This window comes from Microcaecilia unicolor, chromosome 9, assembly GCF_901765095.1.
Source record: "Microcaecilia unicolor chromosome 9, aMicUni1.1, whole genome shotgun sequence".
Classification (NCBI taxonomy): Eukaryota; Metazoa; Chordata; class Amphibia; order Gymnophiona; family Siphonopidae; genus Microcaecilia; species Microcaecilia unicolor.
The window spans coordinates 161905361-161921119 of NC_044039.1; the positions used below are offsets into that span (position 1 = coordinate 161905361).

The 15759-nt window shown below is 48.2% G+C and overlaps 1 protein-coding gene across 1 annotated transcript in view; it reads right to left on the reverse strand.

Annotated features, from left to right (window-relative positions):
* The window catches only part of POLE2 (DNA polymerase epsilon 2, accessory subunit), a 126008-nt gene that overhangs the window by 4154 nt on the left and 106095 nt on the right, over nt 1–15759 (reverse strand). The window contains exons 17-18 of the mRNA XM_030214324.1: nt 11967–12075; nt 9380–9556 (exon numbers count right to left, since the gene is read on the reverse strand). Of these exons, the coding sequence (XP_030070184.1) occupies nt 9380–9556; nt 11967–12075 (286 nt within the window). The remainder of the gene's footprint in view (nt 1–9379; nt 9557–11966; nt 12076–15759) is intronic.

Below are 15759 nucleotides of genomic sequence, written 5' to 3' on the forward strand. Positions count from 1 at the left end.
CCCCCTCCCCACCCCAGAAGCTCTGATTAACATGGAATGAAGACACCACCTTCGGAAGGCAGGAAGGAACAAGCCAAAATTGCCAATTTCTCCTTCAAAATCACCAGCACAAGGTATGCAACTCTGAAATCCTCCTAGGCAACAGAACGGCCACTACAATGTTCTTCAACTGGTGTGCCCGTGGCACAGTTGGGCCAGCTTAATTTGTAATGGAATAGAATAAGTTTCTTGTCTCTGGTGGTCAGCAGCAGCAAGCAGCTATTCATACAGCCTGCTTGCGCCAACCCTGGAGCCTTCTCTCTGATGTAGCTTCCTAATTCCACATAGGTGGGAAGTGTCAGAGAAAAGGCTCCAGGGTTGGTGCAAGCAGGCTGTATGAATTGCTGCTCATTGCCGCCAACCACTAGAGACAAGAAAACTTTTAAAAGGTACATGGGGGGGGGGGGGGGGAAGTCAAGAGAGAAGGTAAATGCTGGACTACTAATGGGGATGGGGGAAGAGAAGGTAAATGCTGGACTATTTGTGGGGAGGGGGAGGAGAACAGTGGCGTACCAAGGGGGGGGGGGCGGTGGGGGCAGTCCGCCCCGGGTGCACGCCACTGGGGGGTGCCGCGGCGCGCGCCTGTCAGCTGAGTTTGCTAACTTCGCTGCAGCTCCCTCTGCCCCAGAACAGGTTACTTCCTGTTCCAGCCGGGGCAGAGGGAGCTGCAGCGAAGTTAGCGAACTCAGCTGACAGGCGTGCGCCACGGCACCCACCCCCCCAGCGGCGTGCACCCGGGGAGGGGGTGTCATTTCTCTGGGGGGGGGGGGGGGGGGCGCATCGGCGATCCGTCCCGGGTGTCATGCAGGCTAGGATCGCCACTGGAGGAGAAGGTAAAATGCTGGACGCTGTGTGTATGTGTGTGGGTGGGGGGTGGGGCTTGACAATTTAACACCATGTAAGTATACCATGAGATGAAAAAGGTTGAAAATCTATGGGCCACTAAAAGCATGTTTTCAAGGTGAAATCCTTCAATGTAGAATTCTTAAGGTGCTCAAAGGGTGCCTGCACTAACACTAACAACACTAAATTTAAGCTCCATGGTGGTGCCTGCACTAACACTGACAACACTAAATTTAAGCTCCATGGTGGCACCACCAGCCACCTCTGAGGTCTCTCAAGCTTCACTCTTCTCAGATGTCTCCCAATATCCAGATAGGAAGCTAGCACTCTGCCTTGCACTAAACCGCTGTAGTATGCCAGAGTGAAAATCTGCCACTTAAGGGAGGCTAAGGTTCCAGGAACCACCTTTGAAAAGGTTTCCACACCCTGACATATGCCAAGGAAGTAGAAGCCTTCCTGGAACACAACAGAGGAGTTATAACTTGACCAGAGTAACTATGCTTCCTCTGCTCTTTCAAGAACCAAGTTATAAGACAAAAAACAGATGGACTCTGTATCCTGACTGAACCCTGAACCAAGAGACCTTCCTTATGGGCAGCCAAAACAGGTCTTCAATTGACAATTTCATCAGATCTCCATACTATGGCTCCTAGGACAATCCAGTGCCACCAGAAGAAACCAGGCCTGCAAGATTCCCTATCTTCTGAATGACTGCCCACCAAGACCCCAACGGGGCCACTCCTACACCAAAGTGTATATTTCTGCTGACCTTTGCTCTCTCCAGCAACTGAAAAACCTGGAAATGTTTACACTGGCAGTAAGGAGTTCATGACTGGACACCTCCATCACTGCTTGATGATGGCAAAGGCCTTATCCATCAGACTTCATCCTCCTGGATCCAGCATATATTTATGCTTAGGAAGTCTGCTTGGATTTTTTCCACCCAGCCATGTATGAAGCTGACAGCTCTAATAGGTGCCATTCCACTCAATGCATTAGCACCATTATCTCTTCTGCTACAGGTTGGCTCTTTGTGCTGCCCAGGCGATTCACATAGGATATTTCCATTCATAACCACCTTGTTCTGGATCAGAGGCAGAAAGATCCATACGGCTAACCTGAGGTTCTTGCCTCCAGTTGATTGGCGAAGCTGCTTCCTCAGCTGACCAGCGACCCTGGGCTATCTCACCCAATGCACTCTCCAGATTTTGAGACTGGTGTTTATCATTCACTATTCTCCACTCTTTTCTTTCTCCAGATTGGAACATCGAAGCTACCATGCCAGGCTTTTCCTTGTCTCTGACAGCAGGGCTAGATATATTTCCAGAGTCTGAATCTATGGTGACCTACAAGACAGCAGGGCCTTCTGCAAGGGGTACATGTAGGTCCTGTATGTACCCTGGCCAATTGCACCACTCTAGAGTGACTGCCATAAATCCCAGCACCTGCAGATAAAGCGAAGTTTCTTACCTTAAACAGGTATTCTCCGAGGACAGCAGGCTGGATATTCTCATGTGTGGGTGACGTCACGTCGGCCCCCGGAGGATTTTAGCAAAAAATCGTAGAAGTCTCTTCTGGAGCATTCTACCGCGCGAGGTGCCCGCACTGCGCATGCTCGCACACGATTTCCTGTCCGTTGCACAGTCACGCTCCTCAGTTGAATCCAATAGATGAAAAGAAATCAACTCCAAAGGGGAGGAGGGAAGGTTTGTGAGAATATCCAGCCTGCTGTCCTCGGAGAATACCTGCTTCAGGTAAGAAACTTCGCTTTCTCCGAGGACAAGCAGGCTGATATTCTCACGTGTGGGGTATCCCTAGCCCCCAGGCTCACTCAAAACAACAAACATTGGTCAATTGGACCTCGCAACGGCGAGGGCATAACAAAGATTGACCTTAAACAAGAAACATCTAACTGAGAGTGCAGCCTGGAACAGAATAAAAATGGGCCTAGGAGGGTTGGAGTTGGATTCTAAACCCCAAACAGATTCTGCAGCACCGACTGCCCAAACCAACTGTCGCGTTGTCTATCCTGCTGAAGGCAGTAGTGAGATGTGAATGTATGGACTGACGACCACGTCGCAGCCTTGCAGATCTCTTCAATAGTGGCTGACCTCAGATGAGCCACTGACGCAGCCATGGCTCTAACATTATGAGCCGTGACATGGCCCTTTAAAGTCAGCCCAGCTTGGGCGTAAGTGAAGGAAATGCAATCTGCTAGCCAATTAGATATGGTGCGTTTCCCGACAGCAACTCCCCTCTTGTTGGGATTAAAAGAAATAAACAACTGGGCGGACTGTCTGTGGGGGCTTGTCCGCTCCACGTAAAAGGCCAATGCTCTTTTGCAGTCCAAAGGGTGCAGCTTGCTTTCGCCAGGAAGATAGGCACAAGCTGTCTTCGTGCACAACAGAGCCCCTATGAATTCCAATTTTTGAACCGGGTGGAGATGGGACTTTGGGTAATTGATGACAAACCCTAGTAGCTCCAGCACTTGAATAGTCATCCGCATGGACTGTAAAGCTCCTTCCTGGGAGGTGCTCTTCACCAGCCAATCGTCGAGATAAAGGAACACATGCACTCCCAGTCTGCTTAGAGACGCTGCAACAACTGCCAAGCACTTGGTGAATACCCTGGGTGCAGACGCCAAGCCAAAAGGCAGCACACAGTACTGAAAATGCTGCATTCCCAGCCAAAACCGTAGATACTTCCTGTGAGCTGGAAGTATTGAGATGTGAGTATAAGCATCCTTTAAGTCCAGAGAGCATAGCCAATCATTTTCCTGAAGCATGGGAAGAAGGGTGCCCAGGGAAAGCATCCTGAACTTTTCTCGAACTAGATATTTGTTCAGGCCCCTTAGGTCTAAGATGGGACGCATCCCCCCCTGTTTTCTTTTCCACAAGAAAGTACCTGGAATAGAATCCCAGCCCTTCCTGCCCTGGTGGAACGGGCCCGACCGCATTGGCGCTGAGAAGGGTGGAGAGTTCCTCTGCAAGTACTTGCCTGTCTTGAGAGCTGAAGGACTGAGCTCTCGGTGGGCAATTTGGAGGTTTGGATTCCAGATTGAGGGTGAATCCTAACTGGACTATTTGAAGAACCCACCGGTCGGAGGTTATGAGAGGCCACCTTTGGTGAAAAAATTTTAACCTCCCCCCGACAGGCAGATCGCCCGGCATGGACACGTTTACAGTGGCTATGCTCGACTGGAGCCAGTCAAAAACCTGTCCCTGGTTTTTGCTTGGGAGCTGCAGGGGCCTGTTTCGGCGCACGCTGTTGACGAGAATGAGCGTGCTGTGGCAGAGCCTGAACCGGCTGTCGAGAAGCAGGAGTGTACTTACAGCCTCTAGAGGCATAGGGTGCACTTCTCTTCCCTTTAAAAAACTTCCTAGATGAGGAAGCGGATGCAGAAGGCGCTCGGCGGGAGAGAGAGTCCATAGCGTTGTCACACTAATAGAGATGATCAATCAACTCCTCGACCTTCTCACCAAAAAGATGATCCTCCCGGCAAGGGACATCTGCAATCTTCTGCAGAGTTCGTTCCTCCAGGTTAGAGGCAAGCAGCCATGAGAGTCTGCGCATCACTAAACCCATAGCAGAAAATCTGGATGTCACGTCACAAGTATCGTAAATGCCCCTGGACAGGAATTTGCGACACGTCTTCTGCTGCCTGACCACTTGACAAAAAGGCTCGGCCTGCTCCGGTGGGAGCGCATCAACCAAGCTCTCAAGCTGCCTGAGTTCCGCAAATGAATGCTCGTGAAGAGCTGGTACGATTCAATTTTGGATGCGAACATGCCAGCCTGATACGCCTTCCTCCCAAAAGAATCCAAGGTTCTATGTTCTCGCCCCGGGGCCCCGAGGCCCCGAGGCAAAGTTCCTAGAACTCTTGGCTCTTCTGAGAGCGGAATCCACCACCGGAGAATCATGAGGCAACTGAGGCCGGACGAAACTGGGTTCCCCGTGGATCCGATACTGGGATTCAACCTTTTTGGGAAAAGTTGGACATGAAAGAGGCTTCTCCCAGTTCCTCATCAGCACTTCCCTGAGTGTATCATGAAAAGGAGCTGTGGTAGAAGACTTAGGTGGAGATGGATAATCCAGGACCTCGAGTATCTTGGCCCTGGGCTCATCCACAGTCTCCACAGGGAAGGGAATGGCCTCAGACATTTCCTGCATAAAAGATGAAAAAGACAAGCTCTCCGGAGGGGAGAGCTGCCTCTGAGGTGAGGGGGTTGAATCAGATGGAAGACCTAGAGAATCCTCGGCAGAGAAAACTCCATGACCCCCATCTTCATCAGATAAGCCATCATCGTATGGGGCTATAACAACCCAGAAAGAGCAGCCTGGATCCGAGCCCGTCTCGACATGGAGGTGCGGTGACCTCGATGACGGTGTCGAGAAGTCAACTCCCTAGGAGACTCCAGTGAAGCTTCCTCCAGCGAAGGCAATGGAGAGTCGACCTGGGAAGCTACTGACCCCGATACCGGAAGCGGTACTGGAGAAGGGGACCTCAACACCGGCAAAAGGCTAGGTGCCACAGGAGCCTCGGGCACCGTCGGTACCGGTACCTCCGGTGCCTGATGCAAATGGTGTAGCACCGCTTCCATAAAATCAGGAAAAATAGCCTTGATACGCTCATCTACAGAATCTGTCGGGGAAGGCTGCGGTGTTGGTGCGGGCTTCAGAGGCAGAATCTGCAGAGGCTGGGGAGCCGGTACCGGGCTGCCAGATGACCTGCGTGTCGATACCTCCATGACAGAGGGAGAGCGATCCTCTCAGCATCGACGCTTCTCGGGTGCTGAATGCCTCGACGACCCGGAGCTCGTGGTACCATGTCGAGAAGGAGAACGATGACGGTGCTTCTTGGCCTTCACCCGACGCCCATCATCGAGACTCCTCGGTACCGGTGAGGAAGACGTGGAATCCACACGCTTCCTCGGGGCCGGGTCCGATAGAGGTCGGTCCTGGGGGGCCTGCAAAGCAGGAGGCGCCGAGGCAGGTGAAGACCCGCTCAATGCATCACTGCTCCCAGCGTGCATTGGTCTTTTGGCAGCCTGTACCCGGTCTCCCGATGCAACGCTACCCTCGACGTCGACGGTACCGATGTCGACGCCGAGGTACCGGATCCAAAAAGCTTTTCTCTTTGGGCCTCTCTAGAAAGCTGAGTGCGCTTTTTGATTTTTAGGCACAACTTACAGCTTTCCTGAAGATGGTCGGGCCCAAGGCACTGAAGGCACCAGGAGTGCGAATCAGTGCCAGAGATGGTCCGGTTGCAGCGGGCGCATGGCTTGAAGCCGCTGGGTGTCTTTGATGACATCGCGGGGAAAATTGCCTCCGCAAAATCAAAGGACGCGACTGTGTCAGAAAAAAAAAAAAGACACAAAAAAAAAAAGGGAAAAATACCCGATCGAGTGACCTAAGAACGGTCGCAACTAAAAGAGAAAGGAAACTTAGAAAATGAAAAAAACTAAGAAATAAAGGAACTAAATGTTTTTGTTTTTTTAACACGAACCCTCGAAAAGGGTAAAAACGAACTTCGTAAAGAAGAGAAAAAGAACTTCCACTCCGAAGGCCTAGAGAACGCGAAGCGCTGATCACAGAACTCCATGTCTCCTCAGATGCGGAAAAGAACTGAGTGTGACCATGCGACGGGCGGGAAATCGTGTACGCGCATGCGCAGTGCGGGCGCCTCGTGTGGTAGAACGCTCCAGAAGAGACTTCTACGATTTTTTGCTAAAATCCTCCGGGGGCCAACGTGACGTCACCCACACGTGAGAATATCAGCCTGCTTGTCCTCAGAGAATCCCTACTAGGAAGGACCATGATCTGAGACCTCTCTCTTCAGTAAGGAACATTTGCCCTTGCAGGGGGTCAAAGTGCACCTCCAAATACCCTATGGTCTAAGATGGTTGCAGCTTGCTCTTAGATGAGTTGATCATCCATCCCAACTCCTGTAGGACACAATCCTTGGTCATCTTCTTCTCCTAGAACAAATTTGTCCAAATGAACCAGTCATTTTAATAGGGGTGCATCAGAAATCCCTTTAGAAGAGGGTATGCTGCAGATATGCTGTCTGCTAAGCACTTGGAAATCTTTAGGGCCCAAAGGACTTGGTAGACCAGTGTGGGTAGCATATCACCATGGGATCCTTCCCTGCGGACGCCTCCTCTTTTTTCCTGAGAGTCCACCCTGAGGTCCTCCCCTAGGCTCTGGGAACTGGCTGAAAAACAACTCTGCATCCTCTAGGCCATCTTCCTGAACACCACATGGGTGCTTTACCACCAAAGGACCTTCTTCCAATAGAAAAACAAGCTCTAGAATGGAACATCCACCTGCTTCCCTCATCAGAACGCCTTGTGCATTAAAAGAATAAGTTCAGAGACAACCCCCTGTACTGTCCCAGGGCCCAGCATCGAGGGCTCTTGTAGTGCCATGCGCAACAAGCTCTAAGGTCCTGCCTGCCTCTGCTCTGATGTCCCTGATTCCAAGATGGCAGCAGTTCCTGCCAGCAACCACCTCAGAGCTCAGATAAGTTCCTGGGCTGTGGCTAGCACCATCATGTGACAATGCTTCTAATGTGTCCCCTACAAGAAGTCTGCCAGTATGATCATCTTCATACTCATGGAACCACCCACTATCTGCCAAACTGCTCTCTGCGCTGCCACAACCAAGACAGTGCCAACTTTTCTCTCCCTGTGCTGCCATTCTCAGAAGCGCCTCACAACACACATGGCTCTCAAGCAGTCCTCTCCAAGGAAGTTTAAACTTTGCCTCTAACTGCCCCTAAGCACATCACAATCAGCACAAATGGACTTCCATCACTCTCTGGTCCTTTCTTCTTCTGTTGTTACTGGTGTGCCTGTCTGCAGCAAGATTCCACAGGAGGGTACTCATAGGACTCCCTCCAGGGAACAGGGGAGGGGGCCAAGGGGCAGGCAGCTCAAGTCCCAGATGTATCTGCTCCATGTTTCCCAGTCTCCTCCCCTGCTAATTTTTCTAATAGAACTTTTAAAATATTGTTCTATTTTTGTTTGTTTTATAATTATCCTAGCTAGCCCTAACGAGACTCACCTGACTAGCCCAAGACTGCACAGAATAGCTCACCTGCCATCTGTGGAGACTGAGAAATACTGGCTGGCTGGGGGCTGCACAGGATACTTTTAGGGATCAAAGTCAGTAGTTCTTGGTTGCCATCTGCAGGTAGAAATTCATATTCCCACGTCTGGCCTGGTCTGGAGGGATGTTAAGGAAAATCCACTTCAATATAATTGGCTCAAAATTTGTTATCTGTTTTTCCTTTAGATGCAATCCAGTCAAGACCTTTCTATTGGCTACAATGAATGATTTAATTATTTGAGGGTTTGTGTAGATTTTTTGAGACAAAATATACAGACTGAATCTTCAGATGCTTTGATGTACTTTTATACGAGAGACTGGATATACTCTTTTTAGTATGTTTGATATCATGTATTTCACTTCATTTACATTTGGGTGATGTAAAGGATTAATACCATTGTAATTTGTGATGTGTTTCTACAGGAATATGATTGATGGAAGGATTAACTTCAGACCCCTGAAGCAGACAGAAACGCACCAAAACACTTTTTAAGATGATAAGGGTATTGGATTGAGTGCAGTGCACCAGTTATTTTACTATAGGGATCATTACTAAAGGTTAGCATAAGCTAACGCATTATCATACATTATCTGTTGTAGGATCTATTTTAGGCACTAGGTCCTGTAGCAGATACTGTGTGCTAATAATTAGTAAATGACTCCCTATATTGGGAATCTGAGGATTAATAGTGGCACAACAGATAATTCACTACATCAAGAGCTGATAGTTTTCTCCCCTGATTGGGACCACAAGATGCCTAAGCCACTATTTATAGAAACAGAAAGCTTATCAATGTTTTGTTCATGTGGAGGAAGTTTCTATGAATTAGGCAGAATATTCTTTTTGACACAAATCTAAAAGCTCAAACGTTTGGACTTTTTGAGGTATATGATTATTCTTGAGTGGTAGTTGTCGGACAACAAAATTCAAACTATCATGTTGCTCTGCTCACTGATATCAATCAAAGAATACATACATGATACTTCAAATAATGTTTTGATGTGGAAATATTTATAGTTCTTATTTGGTTACAGAACAATTGAAATAGGTGTCCATTTTTTGCTCCTTATATTTGATGAAACTTAGAAGTTGTGTTTTGCCATGATTTGGGATATGTTTCAAAAAGAATGTGGATCCTACCCATCAGGTTTTCAAATTCCCCAAAAAGTTTACTAGGAATCTGTGCACTCGCATAGACATCTGTATGACACCGCACCAGATCTCTATGGTGATATCTGTTTTCAGAATTTGCTCTTTACTTTGATGGGCATACTATAGAAATGGACAAAAAATTGGAAACTATAAAAAAAGAATAACTTCTACCTAATCACTTTTTTGCTAGGTTAACAATACTCATCAAATCCTCATAATAACAGACATGCTTACAGGATTGATGATAAGGCAGTCAGTGTTGTTGGCAGTGAACGGGTCATACTTGTCTGCGATTACAATAAGGTCTGGCACAGGGTACACTCTCAAAGCATAATCATATGCCCAGTATACAGGGCTGACAAAAAGTGGAAGAGGAGTCAGATGTCCTTGGGATAATAAGGTCTTTACAAACTACAAAGAAAAAAAACAGTAAAAGACTGAACATTTTATATTTAAATCACTGTCAAATTACCTCTATAAGTTCACACCATTTAAAAAAATACATTAAATTACAACAGATGGAAACACTGGAATAGAAGACCCCAAACCTATATTATAAACCATTCTTTTCTACTTAACTAAGATATTCTCCAAACATTACATCAGCAATTTTTACAATGCAGGGGCTGTCTTACACAAGGTTTGATCCTAGCCCAGAGGGTTAGAAATTGCCTTATAATTCAGCCTCAATAAAGTAGAAATCAAATAAAGAATGGATTTTGAATTTTCTTTCTAAAGGTTTTCTGAAGACATTCATACTTTCCCTTATGTATAAAAGGATGCTCCAAACGTTGTTTTTGGAAGATGTAAAGCAAAATATTATAAAATCATATCTTACAAACAATTTAAGCTTTACATCACAGACATGCACTTAACATTCTTCATTAAGGACCAAATTTTATAACAAAGTAATGGCATTCTAAAAAGTCCTATAATACATTAACATGAAAGCAGGTTATTTACAAAGACACAAAAAATCAAAAGGAAAAGCAACACAGAGGGGCATAATCGAGCGTCGCCGGCCAAATAGATCGCCGGCGATCTATGTTGGCGGCGGCGCTACAGCTGGCCGGAACCATATTATCGAAAAAAAGATGGCCGGCCATCTTTTTTTCCGATAATACGGTTTAGCCCAGCCAAATGCCTTGGAGTTCGCCGGGTTTGTTTTTCAGTGATAATGGAAAGTTATGTCGGCCATCTCAAACCCTGGCCAAATTCAAGGCATTTGGCCGTGGGAGGAGCCAGCATTTTTAGTGCACTGACCCCCTGACATGCCAGGACACTAACCAGCCACCCTAGGGGTCACTGCGGTGGACTTCAGAAAAGCTCCCACGTGCATAGCTCCCTTACTTTGGGAGCTGAGCCCCACAACCGCCCCCCCCCCCCGAAACCCACTACCCACAAATGTACTGTACCCACTAAAATTGCTCCAGGGACCTGCATACAGCCTCTAAGACTTATTGCTGCTGTATAACTTTGGCACACCAGTTCACACCTGAAGACTAATCTCTCTGAAAAAGTCCTTTCTTGAAATAACCACGTTTACTCACAGTTAACTGCAGATCAGAGGTTGTGCCCCACTGGCAAAGAGTCCCCTGGTACTAAGATTAGCAGTAGGTCAGAGCTGGCACAATGGTGTACAATGCCCTCTTTCAGCACCATTCAAGGTAAGAACTACGTTCTCTAACGTGGGTAACACAGGAAAGGGAACTCAAACTGGCTTACAAAAATGGCCACTACTGCATGGACTACAACAGGAAACAAAACAGGGCACACTCTGACCCAGTTAGCAGGGGGGAAAAGCACCATGGGAGTAGAGCCCAGTACCCTACACCCACCACAATGCATTGCTAATGTGACTCTGCAGGGCACCTAACAGAAAAGGTGTCACACTCACCTGAGAGCCACATCGCAACCAGGGAAAGGCTGTCGGAGGATACAACACATTCTGCTGTCATGGAGGTGGGTACGGCATTTGAGGCTGGCATACAGGCTGGCAAAAAAGGTTTTTAGTTTTATCTTTTTAGTATGGAAGGGGGTTGGTGACCACTGGGGGAGTATGGGGAGGTCATCCCCCATTCCCTCCAGTGGTCATCTGGTCATTTGGGGCACCTTTTTGAGGCTTGGTCATGAAAATAAAAGGACCAAGTAAACCCGGCGAAATACTGCTTAACGCCGCTTTTTTTTTTCATTATCGGCGAAAGCCGGCCATCTGGTAGCCACGCCCATGCCCGCCCATGCCCCGCCTTCGCTAATCTACCGACACGCCCCCTTGAACTTTCGCCGGCGAAGCGACGGGAAAGCGGCAATGCTGTCTAAAATGCTGCTTTCGATTATACCGATTTCGCCGCTTTTAAGAAATCGCCGGCCATCTCCCGATTTGTGTTGGAAGATAGCCGGCGATCACTTTCGATTATAAGCTGGACAGTCACATAAACAAGTGTAGAAACAATACATGGTTTGATTTAATTATTCTACAAATATATGAAATATAGAAGAAAAACTTTAGCAAATCAGGCGCTTACCAACTGAAATCTAGATATGCATCATTTTGACCCAATACTATTTTCAAAGTGTGAGAACTGCCTTATGACACCTGGTAACTTCTTAGAAGACTACACTTCCAACTTCAGAATGGCTTTAAAGAAAACTGTACCCGTGAGAGTGGGATACCTGAGAAGGATTTGTTATGATAAAAAGAATATTGAAAAATACCAAAGGAATAGACAACCCAAGTGGCTGAAGTAGTATGCTCAAGCCCTAAAAATATGCATACAGCCATGTGTACCACAAGCAAGCCAGCCATCTATTCCTTACTTACGTGGTTAGGGATATCCAAATTACTACCAGGAAACCGAACACAATTTCTACACATTTTATTTACTAAATCTTCACGAAACACAACAATTTCCTGTGAGCAGTACTGAATTCTGAAATGAAAACATTAGAAACAATTAAAAACTGCATACCCAGTTTGTTCTTTTGTAAACTAAAAAACAAGAAAAATAAAGTACATCAGTTATTGTACCAGGGCAAATCAGTATTGTTTAAGTGATTGCATTTCCTTCTAACACATTGTAAAATGCTGATATTTCCTTCCATGTGGGTAATTTTATAAAAGTATTGTTCAAATAAGGTGAAATTAGATCTTACCTGCTAATTTTCTTTCCTCTAGACCCTCCAGACCGGTCAAGACGCGTGGGTTATGTCCTCCTACCAGCAGAGGGAGACTGAGAAAACACTAAGCTTTTGAAGCCTGTATATATAACCTATGCAGAACCTCCACTAGCCAGTATACCCCTGACAAAGCAGAGAAACAAAAAACACTAACAACAACTAGCAACCCTGTACGTGGTCACAGTAAACTGCAAAAACAAGAAACATCTTCCGCTTGCTCTTACGGAAACATGTTCCTTTGCCTTTGATAAAACAGTTGGGCTTCTACAGGTGGACTATCAAAGAAGAGCCCCACCTGTCCCGGACTATCACAAAACAGAAATAAACAGTCTGCAATTAGAGAAACAACAATCTACAGCAGCCAAGAATTATCCAACAAACACACCTCCTGGCCTCCAATACAGACAGGGCGGGCTCTTGACCGGTCTGGAGGGTCTAGAGGAAAGAAAATTAGCAGGTAAGATCTAATTTCACCTTCCTCAGCGACCCTCCAGACCGGTCAAGACGCGTGGGACGTACCAGAGCAGTAACTAACTTACGGGAGGGACCTACTAAGGCCAGAGGTCAAAACTGCTGCCCCAAAGCGCACCTCGTCCTTTGCATGCACAGGAATCCTATAATGCTTCACAAAGGAATGCAACGAAAACCAAACCGCAGCCCAACAAATATCTAACAGAGAAATCATACTATTCTCCGCCCACGAGGCTGCCATTCCCCTAGTGGAATGAGCAGACCAGCCCCTAGGCACCACAGGACCCTTCACCAAGTAAGCAGATGCAACCGCCTCCTTCAACCACCGTGCTATGGTCACCTTAGGAGCCGCTGCACCCTTCTTTGGGCCACCATGAAGAACGAACAAACGGTCAGAGGCTCTGATGTCCTGAGTTCCAGAGAGATAACTCAAAACTCTCCTGACATCCAGCTTGGCAATACCACGCTGCTCTGAATCTCCAGCCATATCACCCAACACTGGCAGAGAGATGACCTGATTAACATGGAACTCGGAAACCACCTTGGGCAAAAAAGGAAAGCACCGTCCGCAACGAAACCTTTCCCTCAGAAAGGACAAAAATGGTTCCCTACAAGACAAAGCCTGAAGCTCTGAAACACTCCGTGCTGAAGTAATCGCCACCAACAAGACCGTCTTTAAAGATAAATCCTTACAAGATGCCGATACCAGCGGCACAAACGGAGGCCTGATCAAAGCATCCAAAACTAGCTTCAAATCCCACGGAGGCACCATCCGTCACTGAGGTGGACGCAGCAACCTAACACCCTTCAAAAAACGCACTACCTCAGGCACAGACGCGAAGGACTTTCACTGAAGCTTCCCACGAAAACATGACAAAGCTGCCACCTGAACCTTCAGTGTAGACAAGGCCAGACCCCTATCAACACCATCGTGCAAAAATTCCAAAACTTCCGCCACCGAAGAGTGAAACGGCCGAACTCGATGGTCTTCACACCAGTGCTCAAAGATTCTCCAAACCCGGACATACGCCAAGGAAGTGGATCGTCTACGGCAACTCAACATCGTAGCAAAGCCACTGGACGAAAGCCCCTTCTTCTTCAACTTGTGCCGCTCAAGAGCCAAGCCATAAGCGAAAACCGAGCCGGATCCGGCATGATTATCGGGCTTTGACACAGAACTGATCCCAACAAAGGCAGGGCCGCCGCCCCTGCCAACCGCACCAGGTCTCCGTACCATGGTCGATGCTGCCAATCCGGAGCTACCAGAATCACCCGACCGAAGTGATGTTCGATGCGCTATATTACTCGACCGACTAACAGCCACGGAGGAAACACATACAGTCACTCCCGAGGCCAAGGCAACAGAAGAGCGTCGATTCCCTCCGCTCAAGGGTCTCTTCAGCGACTGAAAAAAAAAAAAAAATCTCTGAACTTGCGCATAGCGAGCCGTTGCCCTAAGATCACCGAAAGTCCCCAGACCGACACAACTCACTGGAACACTGACCGAAGAAAAGACCACTCTCTGGGATCTAGAGTGTGCCTGCTGAGATAATCTGCATCTATGTGACCTACCCCGGCCACATGCGCTGCCAAGAGAGCCTGAAGATGAGTTCAACTGCGCCGCCAAGGCTCTTCGTCCCCCCTTGACGGTTGACATATGCTACTGCCATGGCATTGTCACAGAGCACTCGGACTGCCTTGTGGCGAACCACCGACGTGAAGGCCTGGAGCACCACCCGAATGGCCCGAGTTTCCAGCCGGTTGATGGACCACTCTGCTTCTGCCCGAGACCACCGGCCTTGAGCTACCTGACCGAGACAATGTGCCCCCCAACCTTGCAGACTGGCATCCGTGACCATTACCAGCCCCTGTGGGGACTCCAACGGCCTTCCTGTTCCCAAATTGCGCGGGTTGAGCCACCAGCGGAGACTGAGACGAGGGGCCACCGACAGCGGACAACACATTTCCAAGTCCTGCGACAGAGGGGACCAACGACTGAACAGAGCTGACTGTACCTGACGCATGTGCGCCCTGGCTCACGGAACTACCTCTATGGTCGCCGCCATCAGGCCCAGGACCTGACGATAAGTACGGGCCGTCGGCGCCTTCTCTGCAAGGAACCGACAAATCGGACCCTGTAACTTGGAACCAAAAGGCTGCACGAAGGAAAGTGAAGATAAGCTTCCGTCAAATCCAGGGAAGTGAGAAACTCTCCTTTCCGGACCGCACCAGTGACCGACCGCAACGTCTCCATCCGGAAAGAGGGCACCTTGAGTGCCGCATTGACCCTTTTGAGATCTAAAATGGGACGAAAAGTGTCCTCTTTCTTGTGGACCACAAAATAGATCAAATAGCACCCTGAGCGTTGCTGATCTGAAGGAACAGGAACCACGGCTCCCAATGCGAGCAGCCACCGCAGAGTGTCCCTCACTGCTGCCCTCTTGCTCCAAGACCGACAGAGGGATTCCAGAAACACTTCGGGAGAACAGCGTATATCCGCCTCGAAACACCTTGAGAACCCACTGATCTGACCTGATTTGGGCCCAGCTCTGGTAAAACAGACTCAGCCGAGCCCCAACATGCACCAGAGCCTGAGCCCGCACACCTTCATTGGGAATTGCGGCGTGAATACTAACCTCCTACGGAAAAGCCACGCCCTCCACGACGATTCTCACGAAAGAACTGTGCGCGCTGGAAAAACCGACCCCTAGAGGTCCTACTACTATTAAACATTTCTATAGCACTACTAGACTTATACAGCGCTGTCCAAATTAACATGAAAAGACAGTCCCTGCTCAACAGAGCTCACAATCTAAATTGGACAGACAAACAGACAGCTAGGGGTAGGTCCCACTCGATCTGCCCGGCCTATACCGCTGAGCCTCCCTAAACCGTCCCCGAGAGGAACTAGTTCTGGCCCCTGCCTTGAACCGAAAATCTGGAAGCCATAGAACCTTGGTATCACT